This window comes from Pongo pygmaeus, chromosome X, assembly GCF_028885625.2.
Source record: "Pongo pygmaeus isolate AG05252 chromosome X, NHGRI_mPonPyg2-v2.0_pri, whole genome shotgun sequence".
Lineage (NCBI taxonomy): Eukaryota > Metazoa > Chordata > Mammalia > Primates > Hominidae > Pongo > Pongo pygmaeus.
This window is the reverse complement of record NC_072396.2, coordinates 73,082,364-73,103,967: the sequence shown is the minus strand read 5'-3', so window position 1 is coordinate 73,103,967 and position 21,604 is coordinate 73,082,364. Positions and strand designations below refer to the sequence as shown.

General features: G+C 39.6%; 1 protein-coding gene across 5 annotated transcripts in view; it reads right to left on the bottom strand.

Annotated features, from left to right (window-relative positions):
- EDA (ectodysplasin A) overlaps positions 1-21,604 on the bottom strand; it is a 413,821-nt gene that overhangs the window by 80,433 nt on the left and 311,784 nt on the right. For all 5 annotated transcript variants that reach the window (XM_063660140.1, XM_054472649.2, XM_063660142.1 and 2 more), the window contains exon 2: positions 7,720-7,825. In XM_063660140.1, coding sequence (XP_063516210.1) covers positions 7,720-7,825 — 106 coding nt within the window. The remainder of the gene's footprint in view (positions 1-7,719; positions 7,826-21,604) is intronic.

Below are 21,604 nucleotides of genomic sequence, written 5' to 3'. Positions count from 1 at the left end.
GCAACCTCTGCCTCTTGGGCTCAAGCAATTCTCCTACCTCAGCCTCCTGAGTAGCTGGGACTACAGGTGTGTGCCACAGTGCCCCGCTATTTTTTTTTTTTTTTTTGTATTTTTGGTAGAGACGGGGTTTCACCATATTGCCCAGGCTGGTCACGAACTTCTGCCACTTTCTTAACTCTTCAAGGTAAATGACTTGTTCTTTGACACTTGTGAGGCAAACCCGAGCTTAGATAGCTAAATTTTTATTATAACATATCAAGTAATTTGGGAATTTAGAATCAACACCTGATAAGATTTTTAAAAAAATCTCTTGGCATAGATATTTTTTTTGGCCATAACTCACCCCACTATGGTTTATCTATCCCATCCTACCTCTTATTCTGTTCAGAGCAGTTTCCAGACTGACTCACTTCTTCAATGACAAGTCCTTTATTTGTACAAAAGAGAGTCATCTCATTTTCATGATACACAGTGATGTATAGTGTAGACTTATATATCCACTTGGCTGTTTAATAGCTACCTCAAATTTAGCAAGCCTAACTAAACTCTTTCCCCATATTCCTCTACACCGCTTCTCTCCTTTTCTTCCTCATCTCAGAAATGGCAATTCTACCTGTTTAGTTCCTTAAGTCCAAAACCCTGGGGTCATTGATGCCTCTTCTCTGTCTGTCATATCCCTTATCTAATCAATCTGAAAAATCCTTCAGCCATTCCTTCAAAATCTCTCTAAAATCTGACCACTTCTCCCCACCCACACTGCTTCCATCCTGGTCTAAGCCACCATCATCTCTTGCCTGGATTATTGTAATACTCTCCTAAAGATTCTTCCTGCTTGTATCCTTTCTCCCTGCACCTATTTTCAATACAGCAGCCAGAGGAATGCTGTTAAAACATACATCAGATCCTGTCATTCCTCTGCTCAAAATCCTCCAACGGTCCTCCATTTCATGCAGAATAAAAGCCGAGTCCTTACCTTGGCCAACAAGGCTCTAGAATGGATTTTGCTTTCTTAACTCATCTCCTTCCCTCTTCCTCTTCTTACTCTGCTCCCAGCCACACTGATCTTTCTGGAACATACCAAACATTCTTCTGCTTCAGAGCCTTTGAATTTTCTGCTTCTTTTTTCCCCAGACATTTGCATAGCTCTTACTTCATTTCATTCAGGTCTCTTCCCAAATGTTCCCTTATCAGAGATACCTTCCATGATCACCTTACAGCATACCCCATCACTCTCTCTCCCTGTTGCTCAGCTGTATTTTTCTTCATACCACTTATCAAATTTAACCAACTTTATTTATTGTCTGTCTCTTTATGCTGGAAGTAAATCGCTTTGAGGGCAACAGAAAATATTTATTGAGGGTCTACTAGGTGCCAAGTCTGTTTCTAGGCAGTGGGGATATTAAAAAAAATCCTTATTGAATGTTTATTCAAGTACTATATAACCTGCTGTATTTACTTAGTAAATATTTGATGAGTGTATTGAATAAATATAGTATACACTCATCAGAGTAACAAGAATGGTTCAAAGGAAAAGGAGATTTGGATTAACTTACCACTCTTTAACTCATTGGAGCATCTGCCACATCTAAAGAAATGGTTCTACAGACGACCAGGTGAAAAGTTGGAAATCTAATAAAATTCATGGACCCCCAGGCATTCTATACTCCTAACTCTAAGGGACTCTTGGATTCCTCCAAGCTATACTGATTAAAGAAAAATGCCTGGATTGCATGAGAAACTTGGCATTGGCACCAAGAGACTAGAGTCTAGTGACTGACTAGAGTATCAGATCAGGAGGGAAGTAGATAAGAAGTGCTAAAAATTAATGAGAGGCTTTGACCTTGACCAGAGAGAAAACTGTTTTGTATTAGAACAGAATAAACATTCTAAGGAAGATCGGTATCAGAGATGTTGGTAGCTGAATTTGGATAAAGTAGTTTTGGGGAAAGGAGGAAATTATCTTCTTTAAGAGAAAACTTGGGAGGTTAGATGAAGAGGTAAACCTTAGAAGCCATTAGACTTCCCACTCGGAGAGGGAGGGAAGACCATGCCCACTATAGAAGGTGATATTGCTCTTACCACCTGTCTCCTCTCTTTTTATTTTTTTAAATTTTTTTAAATTTTTTAAAATTATTTTTATTTTTATTTTATTATTATTATTACTCTTATACTTTAGGTTTTATGGTACATGTGCGCAATGTGCAGGTAAGTTACATATGTATACATGTGCCATGCTGGTGCGCTGCACCCACTAACTCGTCGTCTAGCATTAGGTATATCTCCCAATGCTATCCCTCCCCCTTCCCCCACCCCACAACAGTCCCCGAAGTGTGATGTTCCCCTTCCTGTGTCCATGTGTTCTCATTGTTCAATTCCCACCTATGAGTGAGAATATGCGGTGTTTGGTTTTTTGTTCTTGTGATAGTTTACTGAGAATGATGATTTCCAATTTCATCCATGTCCCTACAAAGGACATGAACTCATCATTTTTTATGGCTGCATAGTATTCCATGGTGTATATGTGCCACATTTTCTTAATCCAGTCTATCATTGTTGGACATTTGGGTTGGTTCCAAGTCTTTGCTATTGTGAATAATGCCGCAATAAACATACGTGTGCATGTGTCTTTATAACAGCATGATTTATAGTCCTTTGGGTATATACCCAGTAATGGGATGGCTGGGTCAAATGGTATTTCTAGTTCTAGATCCCTGAGGAATCGCCACACTGACTTCCACAAGGGTTGAACTAGTTTACAGTCCCACCAACAGTGTAAAAGTGTTCCTATTTCTCCACATCCTCTCCAGCACCTGTTGTTTCCTGACTTTTTAATGATTGCCATTCTAACTGGTGTGAGATGGTATCTCATTGTGGTTTTGATTTGCATTTCTCTGATGGCCAGTGATGGTGAGCATTTTTTCATGTGTTTTTTGGCTGCATAAATGTCTTCTTTTGAGAAGTGTCTGTTCATGTCCTTCGCCCACTTTTTGATGGGGTTGTTTGTTTTTTTCTCGTAAATTTGTTTGAGTTCATTGTAGATTCTGGATATTAGCCCTTTGTCAGATGAGTAGGTTGCGAAAATTTTCTCCCATTTTGTAGGTTGCCTGTTCACTCTGATGGTAGTTTTCTTTGCTGTGCAGAAGCTCTTTAGTTTAATTAGATCCCATTTGTCAATTTTGGCTTTTGTTGCCATTGCTTTTGGTGTTTTAGACATGAAGTCCTTGCCCATGCCTATGTCCTGAATGGTAATGCCTAGGTTTTCTTCTAGGGTTTTTATGGTTTTAGGTCTAACATTTAAGTCTTTAATCCATCTTGAATTGATTTTTGTATAAGGTGTAAGGAAGGGATCCAGTTTCAGCTTTCTACATATGGCTAGCCAGTTTTCCCAGCATCATTTATTAAATAGGGAATCCTTTCCCCATTGCTTGTTTTTGTCAGGTTTGTCAAAGATCAGATAGTTGTAGATATGTGGCATTATTTCTGACGGCTCTGTTCTGTTCCATTGATCTATATCTCTGTTTTGGTACCAGTACCATGCTGTTTTGGTTACTGTAGCCTTGTAGTATAGTTTGAAGTCAGGTAGTGTAATGCCTCCAGCTTTGTTCTTTTGGCTTAGGATTGACTTGGCGATGCGGGCTCTTTTTTGGTTCCATATGAAATTTAAAGTAGTTTTTTCCAATTCTGTGAAGAAAGTCATTGGTAGCTTGATGGGGATGGCATTGAATCTGTAAATTACCTTGGGAAGGATGGCCATTTTCATGATATTGATTCTTCCTACCCATGAGCATGGAATGTTCTTCCATTTGTTTGTATCCTCTTTTATTTCCTTGAGCAGTGGTTTGTAGTTCTCCTTGAAGAGGTCCTTCACATCCCTTGTAAGTTGGATTCCTAGGTATTTTATTCTTTTTGAAGCAACTGTGAATGGGAGTTCACTCACGATTTGGCTCCCTGTTTGTCTGTTATTGATGTATAAGAATGCTTATGATTTTTGTACATTGATTTTGTATCCTGAGACTTTGCTGAAGTTGCGTATCAGCTTAAGGAGATTTTGGGCTGAGACAATGGGGTTTTCTAGATATACGATCATGTCATCTGCAAACAGGGACAATTTGACTTCCTCTTTTCCTAATTGAATACCCTTGATTTCCTTCTCTTGCCTAATTGCCCTGGCCAGAACTTCCAACACTATGTTGAATAGAAGTGGTGAGAGAGGGCATCCCTGTCTTGTGCCAGTTTTCAAAGGGAATGCTTCCAGTTTTTGCCCATTCAGTATGATATTGGCTGTGGGTTTGTCATAGATAGCTCTTATTATTTTGAGATATGTCCCATCAATACCTAATTTATTGAGAGTTTTTAGCATGAAGGGTTGTCGAATTTTGTCAAAGGCCTTTTCTGCATCTATTGAGATAATCATGTGGTTTTTGTCTTTGGTTCTGTTTATATGCTGGATTACATTTATTGATTTGCGTATATTGAACCAGCCTTGCATCCCAGGGATGAAGCCCACTTGATCATGGTGGATAAGCTTTTTGATGTGCTGCTGGATTCTGTTTGCCAGTATTTTATTGAGGATTTTTGCATCAATGTTCATCAAGGATATTGGTCTAAAATTCTCTTCTTTGTTTTGTCTCTGCCAGGCTTTGGTATCAGGATGATGCTGGCCTCATAAAATGAGTTAGGGAGGATTCCCTCTTTTTCTATTGATTGGAATAGTTTCAGAAGGAATGGTACCAGCTCCTCCTTGTACCTCTGGTAGAATTCGGCTGTGAACCCATCTGGTCCTGGACTTTTTTTGGTTGGTAAGCTATTGATTATTGCCACAATTTCAGCTCCTGTTATTGGTCTATTCAGAGTTTCAACTTCTTCCTGGTTTAGTCTTGGGAGGGTGTATGTGTTGAGGAATTTATCCATTTCTTCTAGATTTTCTAGTTTATTTGCGTAGAGGTGTTTGTAATATTCTCTGATGGTAGTTTGTATTTCTGTGGGATCGGTGGTGATATCCCCTTTATCATTTTTTATTGCATCTATTTGATTCTTCTCTCTTTTTTTCTTTATTAATCTTATTAGCAGTCTATCAATTTTGTTGATCCTTTCAAAAAACCAGCTCCTGGATTCATTTATTTTTTGAAGGGTTTTTTGTGTCTCTATTTCCTTCAGTTCTGCTCTGATTTTAGTTATTTCTTGCCTTCTGCTAGCTTTTGAATGTGTTTGCTCTTGCTTTTCTAGTTCTTTTAATTGTGATGTTAGGGTGTCAATTTTGGATCTTTCCTGCTTTCTCTTGTGGGCATTTAGTGCTATAAATTTCCCTCTACACACTGCTTTGAATGCATCCCAGAGATTCTGGTATGTTGTGTCTTGGTTCTCGTTGGTTTCAAAGAACATCTTTATTTCTGCCTTCATTTCGTTATGTACCCAGTAGTCATTCAGGAGCAGGTTTTTCAGTTTCCACGTAGTTGAGCGGTTTTGAGTGAGATTCTTAATCCTGAGTTCTAGCTTGATTGCACTGTGATCTGAGAGATAGTTTGTTATAATTTCTGTTCTTTTACATTTATTGAGGAGAGCTTTACTTCCAACTATGTAGTCAATTTTGGAATAGGTGTGGTGTGGTGCTGAAAAAAATGTATATTCTGTTGATTTGGGGTGGAGAGTTCTGTAGATGTCTATTAGGTCCGCTTGGTGCAGAGCTGAGTTCAATTCCTGGGTATCCTTGTTGACTTTCTGTCTCGTTGATCTGTCTAATGTTGACAGTGGGGTGTTAAAGTCTCCCATTATTAATGTGTGGGAGTCTAAGTCTCTTTGTAGGTCACTCAGGACTTGCTTTATGAATCTGGGTGCTCCTGTATTGGGTGCATATATATTTAGGATAGTTAGCTCTTCTTGTTGAATTGATCCCTTTACCATTATGTAATGGCCTTCTCTGTCTCCTCTCTTCCTTGGCAACCAGGGATTATGAAATGTTTGATGGTTGTGGGAGTAGCCTCAGGGGAAAAGCCGAAGGTGGAGAGACTTACATGTATCAGAGGGTGAGATAATTAGGAGAGGAAAGGGACCATGCTTCTTAGCTCCTTGCTTCCACATAGCCAGAAGACTTCTGGGAAACTGGCTACAAGTAGTAGATGAATAATGGATAACTTTTACTTCATGGGCTGCATTTCTTAGGCTTGAATTCGTCATCAATTGTATGCAAAATGACTGCTCTAGAGAATGGCCCCACTGGTCCAGCTCTCCATTCAAAGGCTCAATGCTGCTGCCACCTCCACTGACTAGAAAACCCTATCTTACTGCTCTGGCTCTTTTTTTTTTTTTTTTTTTTGGTATTATTATGGGGTCCTTGTTCTGAGCTCTTTCTCAGATTTCAGCCAGTTATACTTCTTGTTGCCCCTACTGACAAAGTCCTGGCTCCATCTCTTTAATAGCTTCCACCTTCTAAAACTGCTTCCATCAGTGGCCCTTACTCACATCAACAAATGTCAGTTTAAAAATTTCATTTTCATCTGTATAAAGTCATATTGCTTTGTAACCATCCAGACACATATTATTGGCAGCTGTAGCCAGACACATGCTGTCTTTGAATCCAGATGCCTTTGCAGCAGCCCAGAGCTATGTATTCTACAAACTCCTGTGCCCCAAGGGGTAGCATTATGTCAATTGACAGAGTGATGCTGAAATATCAGAGCAATTCAAAGACCCTGCCCAGGAGCTAGCTCAACATTTTGTTATGCCCCACAGAATGCATTGCTAGTTAACTCAAAGCTATTACACCCAGAACAGGGATGGTTTCCATTGATACATCACTGCCTAGCTGAAGGGGCAGTCAACATCTTCAACTTACATAACAATCACCAACAATGTTCCAGATAGTAGGCTAGATTCTAGGCTTATACAAAGACAAATGAAATCTCTGCCCACAAGAAACTTATAAACTAGTTCTAGAAGGTCTAGTTCAGATTTGGGCATGGTAGTGGATACCAACATTGATAAAATTATCATTGGAATTAACACATCATGTAAGTGCTAGCAGAGTACAACACTGTCAATTCCAAGAATAGGACCAAATCCTCCTGCTGACCTTAATAGGTGTGGGACATCTCCGGGAGAGATGAGGTCCTTATAGAGGGTGATTTTGAGAGATACAAATGCTATCATGGCTCTCAGACATACTGAGAAAGGACTGAAGGTATCTGGAGTTGGAGGAGGGAGGATCCTTGTATAGTTAGTTCTATGTTAAAGGACTGATTGGTAGGTTAGGCTGCAGAAATAGTCTCTGACCTTGGGTCTGTGGACAGTATATAAGATGATGAAGCACACTTGAAAAGGTAGTGTTTTGTTTTTTGTTTTTTTTTTTTGAGATGGAGTCTTGCACTGCCACCCAGGCTGGAGTGCAGTGGCACAGTCTCAGCTCACTGCAACCTCTACCTCCCAGTTTCAAGCGATTCTCCTGCCTCAGCCTCCCAAGCAGCTGGGACTAGCCTCCCAAGCAGCTGGGACTAGGCCCAGCTAATTTTTTTTTTTTTGTATTTTTAGTAGAGACAGGGTTTCACCATGTTGGCCAGGCTGGTTTTGAATTCCTCACCTCAAGTGATCTGCCCGCCTGGGCCTCCCAAAGTGCTAGGATTACAGGCATGAGCCACCATGCCCTACCGAGAAGGTAGTTCTTAAAAGGATACTTTTACTAACAAATAATTCAGAAGTGATAAAGGATCAACTGAGTAGACTTACCATCTGCTCCTTCATTGCTTTTGCTTCTTTTATTGCGGCGAACACGCCTACTTTCTTCTTCAGAGTATGGCTTTTCATCAGGGAAGAAGAAATTCAATAGGGCCATCTGTAAAAATTACAAGTACATTAGTCAAAGGTTGACCCCACTCAGTCATAGCCAACATAAAAAACCAGCTTTCCATAGACAGTCTACCTGTACGTTAAGTTTGATGTGTCTAAAGCCTGAGCCCATCTTCCCCTCCACTGTACAAACCATTTTATTTTTGATACCATTATTATTCCAATCATGTAGGCATGAAATTTTGGTTAATTTCTGAATCCCATTTCTTCCATCCTGAATATCTAATAAATAATACATCAGGTCCAATTTCTTCATATATTTCTGGGATTCAGAGAGCCTAGCCACAAATTTCTAACTTCCTGCACATACTGAGGATGCTCACTCAGAATTTGAGTTGAAAAGAAAATTGAACAGAAAACCTTGAATTTGGCTGGGAGCAGTGGCTCACGCCTGTAATCCCAGCACTTTGGGAGGCCGAGGTGGGCGGATCACCTGAGGTCAGGAGTTCGAAACCAGCCTGACCAACATGGTGAAACCCCATCTCTACTAAAAATACAAAATTAGCTGGGTGTGTGTGTGGGGGGTGCCTGTAATCCCAGATACTGGGGAGGTTGAGGTAGGAGAATTGCCTGAACCTGGGAGGCGGAGGTTGCAGTGAGCTGAGGTTGCACTGCTGCACTCCAGCCTGGGCAACAAGAGCAAAACTCTGTAAAAAAAAAAAAAAAAAAAAAAAAAAAAAAAAAGAAAGAAAGAGAAAGAGAAAGAAAGAGAAAGAAAGAAAAAGAAAGAAAGAAAGAAAGAAAACCTTGAGTTTGCTGCTCCCCATTGGACTTCATTATTACACATTCATGATTTTGCCACATTGCTATTTATGATGTAATTTTGGTTTGTTCCCAAAATGCTGTGCATCCAATACTGAGGTACCATTTGTCAATGCTCTTCTGGGAGTTAGTCATGACAAAGCACACAATTATTTTCTCCTCTTCTGAGATTCCTATAGCACTTGTGGTCTATAAGACTAATTTTGGTACCTGGTCCTCTACTGTCTTATAATGGTCTCTGATAATAATACAATATGTTTCATATGTGAATGGGTCTGGCTTCACTAATAATCATAGCTTAAATATATATTTGCTGAATCGAATCATAATCTTTTAGCATGAGTGCTTTAGTGTGGTAAAACCATGTGCTTGAGGTAAACAGTAAACACGGTAGTAGGATTGAGTGATTCTAATGCCAAGTCTGCCACTTACTAGCTGTATAACCTTGAACAAGTTACTTAAGCTTTAGTTTCCTCATCAGTAAATAGGGATAATAATAGTACTTTGCAGATAAAACAGTTGTAGAGTTAGAACAGTACTTAGCATGTAGTATGCACTTAATAAATGTTTGCTATTACCATTATTATTAAACTTAATCTTCAAAATAGAATGGTTAATTTGGGGCCTAAAATAGAACAAATGAATCTGCATTTTCATTCTATTATCAGTTAAAAAAATAAACAATTCCAGAGTCCTCATGTCTGCTCCATCTCTGATTAAGTGGAAAAAAAATGGGTTGGACTCAAGAAAGCCCTAATATTCTACACAAACTTTCTTCAAAATTCTGTGATTTACCCAATATCCTTAAGGTGTAGGATTAGCATCTTGAAGGATACATGAATGTACTTAATACAAAATTAATAAATCAATGTGTAGGTAATTTCCATCTTGTCAACAGGATTCCATTTCAAAATAAACTGCCATTTTTGTCAAAAATGGTTGAATATCAATCAACAATTTCACATGGTTCAACTGAGTAGTATTTTTGAGTCACTTGATCGGAATGTAAAAATGCATTTTCTCATACAATCAACATAATAAAGTTTGGCTAGTTTTCCTGATAAACCCACAGAAAGTTACTTAACTCACAATATAAATAAGCTAAGTACTAATAATAGTATAAAACTAAACTGATATTTACCATAAAATCTCAGTCATTTGCAACTCTACAAGTCATCCTGGATAGAAGAGTTTTCCTGATAACTTTGAGTGCTGAAACTTACTTCAGCTATGCAGCCATTAAAGAAGAATGAGATCATGTCCTTTGCAGCCACATAGATGGAGCTGGAGGCCATTATCCTTAGCAAACTAATGCAGGAACAGAAAACCAAATATGGCATGTTTTCACTTATAAGTGGGAGCTAAATGATGGGAACACATGGACACATGGTGGGGACAACACACACTGGAGCCTATTGGAGGGTGGAAGGTGGGAGGATGGAGAGGATCAGGAAAAATAACAAATGGATACCAGGCTTAATACCTGGGTGATGAAATAATTTGTATAACAAACGCCCAGGATACACATTTACCTATATAACAAACTTGTACATCCTGCACATGTACCCGTGAACTTAAAATAAAAACTAAAAAAACCCCAAAAAACCCAGTAATAACAATATTTACTTCAGTGTTTGTGAATATTAAAGTATATGATAGGGCCTAGTATAATGCAATAAAAAAGAAATTAGTTTATAATATGTGATTTAATTCAGGGCTTACTGAATATGTGGAGGACTATTTGCCTGTACATTAAATGACCTCAGTCCACTATGAGTTTGAGGGTTTTTTAATTACTACAATTACATTATAGAGCAATACATGCTTTGATGGAGAGGAGCTTCAAGCTCTCTGGGAGCAAGAGGGGAAGCATCTAACACAACCTGAAAGTGAACAAGTCGTCTTGGAGGAGGTGTGCTACCTCTGTGAGTCCTAAAGGATGTCAATGATTTAGTGATAAATGGAAAATGGAAAAGGAATTCCAGGAAAAAGGAGTGCTGTGCTTAAAGGTTCAGAGGAAAAAGAAAGAATAACAACTTTTGGAACTATAAGTAGCTTAGAATAAGTGGTAGGAGGTGAGAGGGAATGGTGAGAAATAAGCCAAGGAGTATTAAGTAAGAGCCAGATCATGTTGAGGAATTTAGACTTAGATCCTGCAGCAGGAGGATCTTCTGAAGGATTTTTTCCCTTTTAAAATTTTTGTACCTTATAAAAATTTGATATATAATTTAGATACAATAAAATGCACAAATTTTAAGCATACAGGTTGGAGATTTGATAAATATACACGCTTTTGTAACTACCACCAAAATCTAGATAAATCAAGATTTCCATTGCCCCCTAAAATTTTCTCTTGTGCCCTTCAGTCATTCTCCAGTGCCCCGACCCTGAGACAACTACTGTTCTGATTTCTATCACAATAGCTAATTTTTCCTGCTCTAGATTACAATCATCCATTATAATTTTTCATATGTATGAATGAATATGAATTTTCATTCAACATACTGTCAGTGAGATTCATTCATGTTGTTGCATGTATCACTAGTTCATTCCTTTTTAGTGCTGAGTAGCAGTATTTCACTGTATGGCTCTATCACATTTTTTCTATGAATTCTCCCATTGATAGACATTTGCATTGTTTCTAGTTTGGGGCTATTATAAATAAACCTAATATGAACATTCATGTACAAGTCTTTGTGTAGACCTATGTTTTCATGTTTCTTGGGTAAACACCTAGGAGTAGAACCTCTGGGTTATATGGTATTTGTTGTAAGAAACTGCCCAACTATTTTCCAGAGTGACTGTACCATTTTAAATGCCCACCAACAACATAAAGGGTCCCAGTGCTCTGCATCTTCACCAACACTTGGTACTGTCAGTATTTTTAAACAATCCACCATTCTGATGGATGTGAAGTACTGTTTCATTGTGATTGGTTTTTGAGTGCTTAAACTTCTTTTTAATGTTATTTTATCTTTTATCTTGCTATCAACTATCAGATTTCACTTTACCTACCTGTAATATCTTTTCCAGTCCCTTCAGATTTGCTGCTTATAATCTGCTATAGACTTGACATTTAGTTAAAACTAATAAGACTCATGTACAAACAGAATAAACAGGCAATGAGTGTGGTTTTGAATGGCTTTTCCAATAAGTAAGATGCATATTTTCTAGTGGCTTAGAAGCCATTTGTTTACTGCTTGATTTCTGGCTGTGGTCTAGATCGGTGAATCTATCATATACCCAAGTTCTACAAGGGTAGGCTATTCAGCACAATGCTATTTCTAGGAAAAGATATTTTGAAATGCAGATGAAGAACCTCCCTGCCATTACCAACTACAATTCCAGAGATTCCCTCATACTTCTTGTGCTCTCTCATGGGCTCAGCTCCTATGGGAGTTCTGGCAGGGGCCCTAGCACCTTCCTGCGTCCTAGTGGTGGCAGTAGGAAAAGATACTCTTGTATTAACTGTTCTAAGGGTCTAATAGGAGCTTGTGAGAACTCAAGCCACCAGAAGAGGAGAGTTGAGGGAGAAACAAACTTCTGCAGACAGCAGAAACAACTCCACCTTCCATGAGTAGTAAGAGTAGTTCAAAGTCCCTCAAAAGAGGTTGTTGATGAATATGGGACATTCATAAGTCAAGTGTTCATTAGAAGAGAACTGCCTGCCTGTACATGAAAATGCTTTGAACATAGTTACATGGTTTAGCTGTGTCCCCACTCAGATCTCATGATTAATTCCCATGTGTTGTGGGAGGGACCTGGTGGGAGGCAACTGAATCATGGGAGCAAGTCTTTCCCTGCTGTTCTTGTAATTAGTGAATAAGTTTCATGAGTTCTGATGGCTTTAAAAAAAAAGGACTTCCCCTGCACAAGCTCTCTCTCTTTGCCTGTTGCCATCCATGTAAGACGTGACTTGCTCTTCCTTGCCTTCCCCCATGATTGTGAGGCTTCCCCAGCCACGTGGAACTGTAAATCCAATTAAACTTCTTTCTTTTTTAAATTGCCCAGTCTTAGGTATGTCTTTATCAGCAGAATGAAAATGGACTAATACACGTAGTTTCTATTTTTTCAATAAAAATAAGAAGAAAACAACACAAAAACACTGCTTAAAATGAGAGAGTCCCTATTCACAGGGCCCTTTTTTGCATCTCAGTTAGAGGTAGAAGGGAAAACTATCCTCTGTATAATGGTAAAGACAAAAATCAGTGGCTGCTCACACAAAATGTCTGGAATTCTAGCTTGAGTTTTGCATTCATTAGCATAGCCTCCAGAGGCAAGTTGCAGGATATGAATAAAACAGTCTTCTCTTTTAGAATATTGCTTTCCTATTGCACAAGGGAGGAAGCATCAGGAATGTTGGCTACAGCCAGGCATTTTGCTCAAGGGGAAAAAAAATCTAATTCTTTACACTTTATTAAGTGATTACACCCTTGTTTCCTATGGTAAAATTACATGGTAAACAGCACCTGCAGATTACAGGGATCTCAGCTGGAAACAATTCGTTAACAGTGAGACATGAGGGATACATCCATTATTGCTAGTGACTCTCCAGACACTTCTACAAACATATTTTTTATATATCTAAACCCACAAAATTATTTGGTACTTTTTTGGTACCATGACATAGAGTGAATTTAATTCATTTTCTATTTCATGGCTAATGTCCTTGATTTTACTAGATAATTCATAGAAAATTACTCATAAGCCTCTTTAGGGAAGGGATCACACATCCATTTTTGTACAGCTAGTGCCTAGCCCTGGGCCTGGCACATAATAGGCCCTAATAAATCTCACTCTCTTGAAAGAATAATTAGATTGTCTTTGTTCATGTTGTTATAATGAGATACCTGAGATTCAGTATCTTATAAAGAAGAGAAATTTATTTTCTCACAGTTCTGGGAGCTAGAAATTCCAAGATCAAGGTGCCAACAGGTTTGATTATGAAGTGGGGGCTACTCTCTGCTTCCAAGATGGCATCTTGTTGCTGCATCCTCCAGAGGGGAGGAACACTCTGTACTCACATGATGGAAGGCAGAAGGGCGAGAGAGCTGAATACTGCGTAAAGCCTCTTTTAAAATGACCTTAATCCCATTCACAAGGTAGGAGCCATAATGGCCTAATTGCCTCTTAAAGGCCTCACCTCTTAATACCACCACATTGGCAACACCTACATTTTGGAGAGGACATACTTAAACCAGAGAGCTGACTATCACCAATCCATTCCTTAAAGCCAAGATTTTTTTTTGACTCTAATTGGGCCTAGTTTTTGAGATCCCTCATGGAGAGGTACACTAAGGATTCAATACACTACTGGCAGGAATCAAGTCACAGGGATCCTAAGAATGAGAACCCTATAGGTCAGTGGTTCTCAAACTTCAGTGTATATCAGAATCACTAGGCATGAGTGTCAAAATGCAGAATCCCAGGCTTTACCCTTCCCAAATTTAAAGTCAGTCTGAGGTGGAACCCTAGAATCTGACTTTTCAACTTGCTCACTAGGGGATTCTGATGCACCCAATCCTTGAACTAAACTTTGACAAACAGCTGTATTGTTCATTTATCAATCAGTTCATCACCTTTAGACTAAAAAAACAAAGTCCTCTTTTTTCTTCTGGGTAAAATAGGGGTCTTGCATAGCTAATGTTTTTCACCTTTTCTTCTATCATTCCCAGAGTTAATGTATTTATGAAATTGGTACTTCATGCCCCTCAAGAGGAGGCAGGTACATACCAGGCTCTGTAAAATCAGCAAATCATCTATTATTTTTCAAAATGATTTCTCTTTCAATGTTGTTGAATATAAAATCTATTTTTCTTTATTATTATTATTATTGTACTTTAAGTTTTAGGGTACATGTGCACAATGTGCAGGTTAGTTACATATGTATACATGTGCCATGCTGGTGTGCTGCACCCATTAACTCGTCATTTAGCATTAGGTATATCTCCTAATGCTATCCCTTCCCCCTCCCCCCACCCCACAACAGTCCCCAGAGTGTGATGTTCCCCTTCCTGTGTCCATGTGTTCTCATTGTTCAATTCCCATCTATGAGTGAGAACATTCAGTGTTTGGTTTTTTGTCCTTGCGATAGTTTACTGAGAATGATGATTTCCAATTTCATCCATGTCCCTACAAAGGACATGAACTCATCATTTTTTATGGCTGCATAGTATTCCATGGTGTATATATGCCACATTTTCTTAATCCAGTCTATCATTGTTGGACATTTCTTAATCCAGTCTATCATTGTTGGACATCTGGGTTGGTTCCAAGTCTTTGCTACTGTGAATAGTGCCTCAGTAAACATACGTGTGCATGTGTCTTTATAACAGCATGATTTATAGTCCTTTGGGTATATACCCAGTAATGGGATGGCTGGGTCATCCCATTGCTAGTTCTAGATCCCTGAGGAATCGCCACACTGACTTCCACAAGGGTTGAACTAGTTTACAGTCCCACCAACAGTGTAAAAGTGTTCCTATTTCTCCACATCCTCTCCAGCACCTGTTGTTCCCTGACTTTTAAATGATTGCCATTCTAACTGGTACGAGATGGTATCTCATTGTGGTTTTGATTTGCATTTCTCTGATGGCCAGTGATGGTGAGCATTTTTTCATGTGTTTTTTGGCTATATAAATGTCTTCTTTTGAGAAGTGTCTGTTCATGTCCTTTGCCCAATTTTTGATGGGGTTGTTTGTTTTTTTCTTGTAAATTTGTTTGAGTTCATTGTAGATTATGGATATTAGCCCTTTGTCAGATGAGTAGGTTGCAAAAATTTTCTCCCATTTTGTAGGTTGCCTGTTCACTCTGACAGTAGTTTCTTTTGCTGTGCAGAAGCTCTTTAGTTTAATTAAATCCCATTTGAACTACAAACCACTGCTCAAGGAAATAAAAGAGGATACAAACAAATGGAAGAACATTCCATGCTCATGGGTAGGAAGAATCAATATCGTGAAAATGGGTATACTGCCCAAGGTAATTTATAGATTGAATGCCATCCCCATCAAGCTACCAATGACTTTCTTCACAGAATTGGAAAAAACTACTTTAAAGTTCATATGGAACCAAAAAAGAGCCCACATTGCCAAGTCAATCCTAAGCCAAAAGAACAAAGCTGGAGGCATCACGCTGCCTGACTTCAAACTATACTACAAGGCTACAGTAACCAAAACAGCATGGTACTGGTACCAAAACAGAGACATAGATCAATGGAACAGAACAGAGCCCTCAGAAATAACGTCACATATCTACAACTATCTGATCTTTGACAAACCTGACAAAAACAAGCAATGGGGAAAGGATTCCCTATTTAATAAATGGTGCTGGGAAAACTGGCTAGCCATATGTAGAAAGCTGAAACTGGATCCCTTCCTTACACCTTATACAAAAATTAATTCAAGATGGATTAAAGACTTAAATGTTAGACCTAAAAACCATAAAAACCCTAGAAGAAAACCTAGGCATTACCATTCAGGACATAGGCATGGGCAAGGACTTCATGTCTAAAATCTATTTTTCTTATTGCAACCACTGCCATCACTATCATCATCCATTTGCTATCAGCTGGGACCTTCAAATAAATTAAACCATTTATGCCCTGAAACATTCAACAAAATCTCTGATTTTACTATAGCAAGATATAAGCATCCTGGCACCAATGAGTGAAACAGGGTTGTCTCATTGGTACCTATCCATGATGGATATGTCATAGATATAAAATGATTACAAAAGATGGCATTGAACGCACTTTTAATCATAAGAACCCTTAACTCGACATGCTTTGATTATCAACAAAAGGTCTAGAGAAGGTCATTCAGGGTGTTGTTGTCTGAATAAACATTGAGTACTTACCATATGGAAGGCACTGAACTAGAAACTATCTTTAATATACATAGACAAACAACATACAAACAATTTTGTGGTTTTTTGTAGCTGTGATAGCACTACACAATAGGAGGTAGTAAGGTTTCAAAAACAGTGTGACAACAACAGAAGCACAGTATGTGCTAGTTGCTGAACAGAGTGTGCCAACTCCTGGGAGTAAGCAAACAAGGACATTCAACATTGATCATAGCATCCCATGGGAGCTGTCACCAGTGGGGTGGGGGTGGTGGTGGCAGCAATCAGGCCAAATGCCAAATGAAACTGGCATCTTGGACATCTCTGATGTGAGTGCCAGGGATTGCCATGTCTTGTTGTAGATATGTCAGAGGATGATTGAATTATGGAGTAAGGCCAAATGTGGAATCTAAACACAACCAACATTTTTTGATCACATAGAGCTAAAAGCAGTCACTGAATTCTGCTTCCTAGGCAGTTTGACTTAAAAATCACTGCCCAACAATGCAAGTAACTACAAAGTAGAAAGGAAAATAAAAGAAGTATTTTTACTTGGGAAGATTACCATGGAATGGCACCAGTGTGAAACTGTACTACAGACCAGTTCAATCTCTGGCTTTTCTTAGATCCCATTTTGGGGCAGAACAGATCTCCTCACATTTATCAAATAATGCCTTATATATCTTAATTGTATTTTTTCTTCCCCCATAGGTAGTAAGCTCTTCAATGGCAGGTATATTTGTGGGTCCAGAACCAGTGTGGACTTGTTCTCTGGACAGGGTGAAATCTATGTAAGATGTACATCAAGGAGAAAGATGAGTTATTAGAAACATAAAACTATTAATGCAAAGGGGGAAAATGGACTCCTGCCCTGACTTTTTGTTTCCTAGGTCTAGCTTGATTCCTAACATCCAGAACAGAGCTGAAAAACTAAAAGCTTACTGAATTGATCTTCATCAATGGAAAATATAAGTTGGGTTCAGCTTTTGTATGACTTTGAAGTTTACACCCACCACAGATATCACATCTACATGGTGAACTGTTTTATTGTCAGAGTCAGAGTCATGCTTAATGTAAAATGGTAAGAGGGGATGACTACTACTGAGATTCTGGAAGTCAGCTGGTCTATCAGCAGTAAATCACTGTTCCTTGCTGACATGCGTGGAAATACAACGGCAGAAGGAAACCAAAGCATCTTTGGTATGGTGAGCTTTATGGCATAACCATAAGCAGGGGTGGCATAAGAAATACCCTAAAGGTGTATTAAAGAATAGCTCTAAATAACATTAACATAGCTGCGGGCTGCTGGGGAAAACAGCAGCAGAGACCAGCTTGGAATACAACAATATGGAATTTTTGAACTTTTTGAGCAAAGGCTTTCAGCTGACCACAAGTCAAACACAGAAATACATACAGTGACAGGCTCTAAAAGTAGCAGCTTCAGACACAAATAAAAAAATGGTTTGTATGTATGTCATAGAGAAAGGACTTCTGGTTGAAGATTTAGTCTTTGCTCCCCATGAGAGTGGATTAGATCAGTAGTGACATCTTTGAATAAAAGGAAGGGCAACAATATATACTGGATGACACTGCCTTCCCTTGGGAGTGTGTGCTTATTTATTTTGTAATTCCTCATGCTTCTAAAGTGAAAGGTGCTTTGGCACATAAAGAGAAAAACATACCCTTCCACTTATAGTACCTGGAAATCACTAAAGGCAATCATTTGTGAGTAGCTTATAAATTAAATGAGCTCTGGATTCAGAAAACATTAGCTCAAACACAACCTCTTAATTGTGAATTGTTAAATGGCTCTTAAACATTTGATAATGATGTTGCAGTTTACCTTTATGAAGCTGGATTAGCACAAGTTAGAGTAGCGTTATGACTAAAATGAGATTGCCTGAGCAATACATTTAAACTAGGATTTTTTTCTCCTTGTCCAAAATTTCACTATTAATAGCATTCTACGAAATCCATTCTGCTGCCAATGGAGACTTACACCACATAAACTACCCCTAAGCCACATCTGACTACAACATTCTAGATAAATATGAAGGAAAGACAAAAGTGAGGTAGTTAGTGAAAACAGAGTTGCAACAGTCAGAACCTGGGGGAGGGGAACAGGATACAAGTAAGAAGCAAATTAAGAAACAGATGACTATTTATTCTGAGAAGGCAAAAATGTTCCAAATATTATAAAAAAATTAAGTAATGGGAAAAATTTTAAGGAAAGATGAGTGATATTCAGTTTACATTGATATTGAAATACATTATAGACTAGAGTTCAACTGTTATAACTAGGGCTCAGATAATGAAAGAAAGACTAGAAACAATGGTCCAAATAGACTCACGGGCTTGGGTAGATAATAAGGATATGAATGCAGATATGTGGCCAGTGGACCATTAATCCAGGACTGGCTCACAGGAATGTGAGTATAGAAAGTGAATCTCAGAGATCAGTAAATAACTTCAGAGGAAAAGGTCAGGCAGGATAGGCTATAAGTACAGCAGATTGAATTCAAAGAAGAGTTTAAGATACAGGTATCTTAGGGGCAGGCAGGTTATTCAGCAAGGATTTAGTCCATAATAAATGCCTGAAACAAACCCGAGGATTGGGAAAAACAGTAAAGGGCCTGGAACACAAATTCAGGATTTTAAAGACTATAACACTAGCATCACCAAGGGCATAAAAGGACTGGCAAGAAAAACACGAGACCAGCAAGACCACTGTGAGATTAGACAAATCCAAAGCTGCAATGCTGTTCTCTGCTAGCTTGGCATTTTAGTGCCCCATGTGTCCAAGTGTGTCCAGGGCCTCCCTTCAGGTAAATACAAAATAATTCATTATGTGATGTAATGGCAGGCCAATACTATTTCAGTGGCTGTAAAACTGAGAGACAAATGTCTTGAGAGACAATTTTTTTCAATATGGCTACTGACTGGAATCCAGCATTAGGATGTCTATGGAAATGTCATTTTCTTAGAGGAAAATTCCTGACTCTTGCTTGTGACCATGAAAGTGAGTGAAGAAAGTATGCTGAGTGTTGTCTCATGAATATTTTGTATAGTATCTCAATGGAGCAACCCACTCAAAAAGAAATCAGGATAAAATATAAACAAATGAAATGAAGTATAGCAAAATACCCTATTCATTAGAGTCAATTTTATACATATCCATTGTTTGATTGTTAGTATTAGGGACTAAAGATATCTTTCCATGAAGCAATGGAGAATTAGATTTCAATGCTTTATACTAATCTCTTTCACAAAGCTTTAACTCTAATGAATCCTCCGGTTTCTATAAATGGATAAACAATGTAGGTTTGTCCAGTTCATAGCTAATTGCTCCTAATTACAAATATTTTCCAAAAAAATCCACGGAAACTCCATAAACTTTAAAATTTAACAAGTATATAGTCATCTGCATCAAGGTAACTAACCAAACAGTTTTAGCTCCTCTCTCTCCCAAGATCCCACTAAAATGACATTAAACAAACAGAGGTGGAGGAGGTGGAGTAAAATGGCCAAATGAAAGCCTTCAGTGGTCACCCCCCCCTTGCAGGAACATCAAATTGAACAAATATCCATACAAAAAAGCACCTTAATAAGAACCAAAAATCAGATGAGTGATCATAGTACCTAGTTTTAACATCATATTAAGGAAAGAGGCAGTGAAGTGGGTAGGAAAGACAGTCTTAAGCCACCTATGCCACCTGTCACCCATCCCCCAACAGTGGCCATGTGGCACAGAGGGAATCTGCACTTTGTGGAGGGAGAGCACAGTGATTGTGACTTTGCATTGAAACTCAGTGCTGCCCTGTCACAGCAGAAAGCAACCTGGGGCAGAACTCAGCTGGCAACCACGGAAGGAGCATTAGATCAGTGCTAGCCAGAGGAGAACTGTCCATCCGAGTGGTTGGAACCCGAGTTCTGGCAAGCCCTAATACTGTAGGCTAAAGTGCTTTGGGGTTCTAAATAAACTTTAAAGGCAGTCTAGGCCACAAGGACAGCAATTCCTGGGCAAGTCCTGGTGCTGTGCTGGGTTTGGAGACAGTGGCTTGGAATGCACGCAATCTAGTGATATATGAGCTGGGGTGCCAAGGGAGTGCTTGCATCACCCCTCCCTCAACCAAAAGCAGTGCAGCTCACAGCTCCAGGAGAGATTCATTCCCTCTTCTTGAGGAGAGGCGAGGGGAGAATAAAGAGGACTTTGTCTTGCAACTTGGATACCAGCTCAGCCACAGTAGAACAGGGTACCAGGCAGAGTCCTAAGGCTCCCATTCCAGGCCCTGGCTCCTGGAGGACATTTCTAAACACACCCTGGGTCAGAAGGGAACCTGCTGCCTTGAAGGGAAGGATCCAGTCCTGACAGAATCCATCACCTGCTGACTGAAGAGCCTTTGGCTCCTGAAAAACCAGCAGGGGTAGCCAGGCAGTACTCACGACAGGCCTTGTGTGAGATTCAGCTGTGCTGGCTTCAGGTGTGGCCCAGTACATTCCCAACTGTGGTGGCTATGAGAGAATCCTCTTGTTAGACAAAAGGAGAGGGAAGAGTAGAAGGGACTTTGTTTTACAGCTTAGGTCCTAGCTCAGCCACAATGGGGTAGAGCACCAAGTGGGCTCTTGGGGTCCCAAATTCTAGGCCTTGGCTCTTGGATGGCATTTCTGGACCTGTCCTGGGCCAGAGGGGAGCCCACTGCCCTGAAGGAAGAGTCCCAGGCCTGGCAGCATTCACCACAAGCTGACTAAAGACCCTTGGGCCTTGAGTGAACACTGGCAATAGCCAGGCAGTACTCGCCATGGGCCTGAGGCAGTGGTAGCCACACGGAGAGACTCTTCTGATTGAGGAAAGGGGAAGGAAGAGTGGGAAGGACTTTGTCTTGCACTTTGGGTGTCAGCTCAGCCACAGTAGAATAGAGCACCAAGTAGGTTCCTATGCTTCCTGACTCCATGTCCTGGCTCCTGGATGGCATCGTTGGACCTGTCTGGGGCCAGGGAGACTTGCCACCCTGAAGGGAATATCATGCGCTTGGCTAGATTTGCCACCTGCTGATTGTAGAGCCCTTGGGCCTTGAGTGAACATAGGCAGTAGCCAGGCAGTGGTTACCACAGGCCTGGGGTGAGACTCAGTGCTGTCTTGGCTTTGGGTCTGACCCAGGAC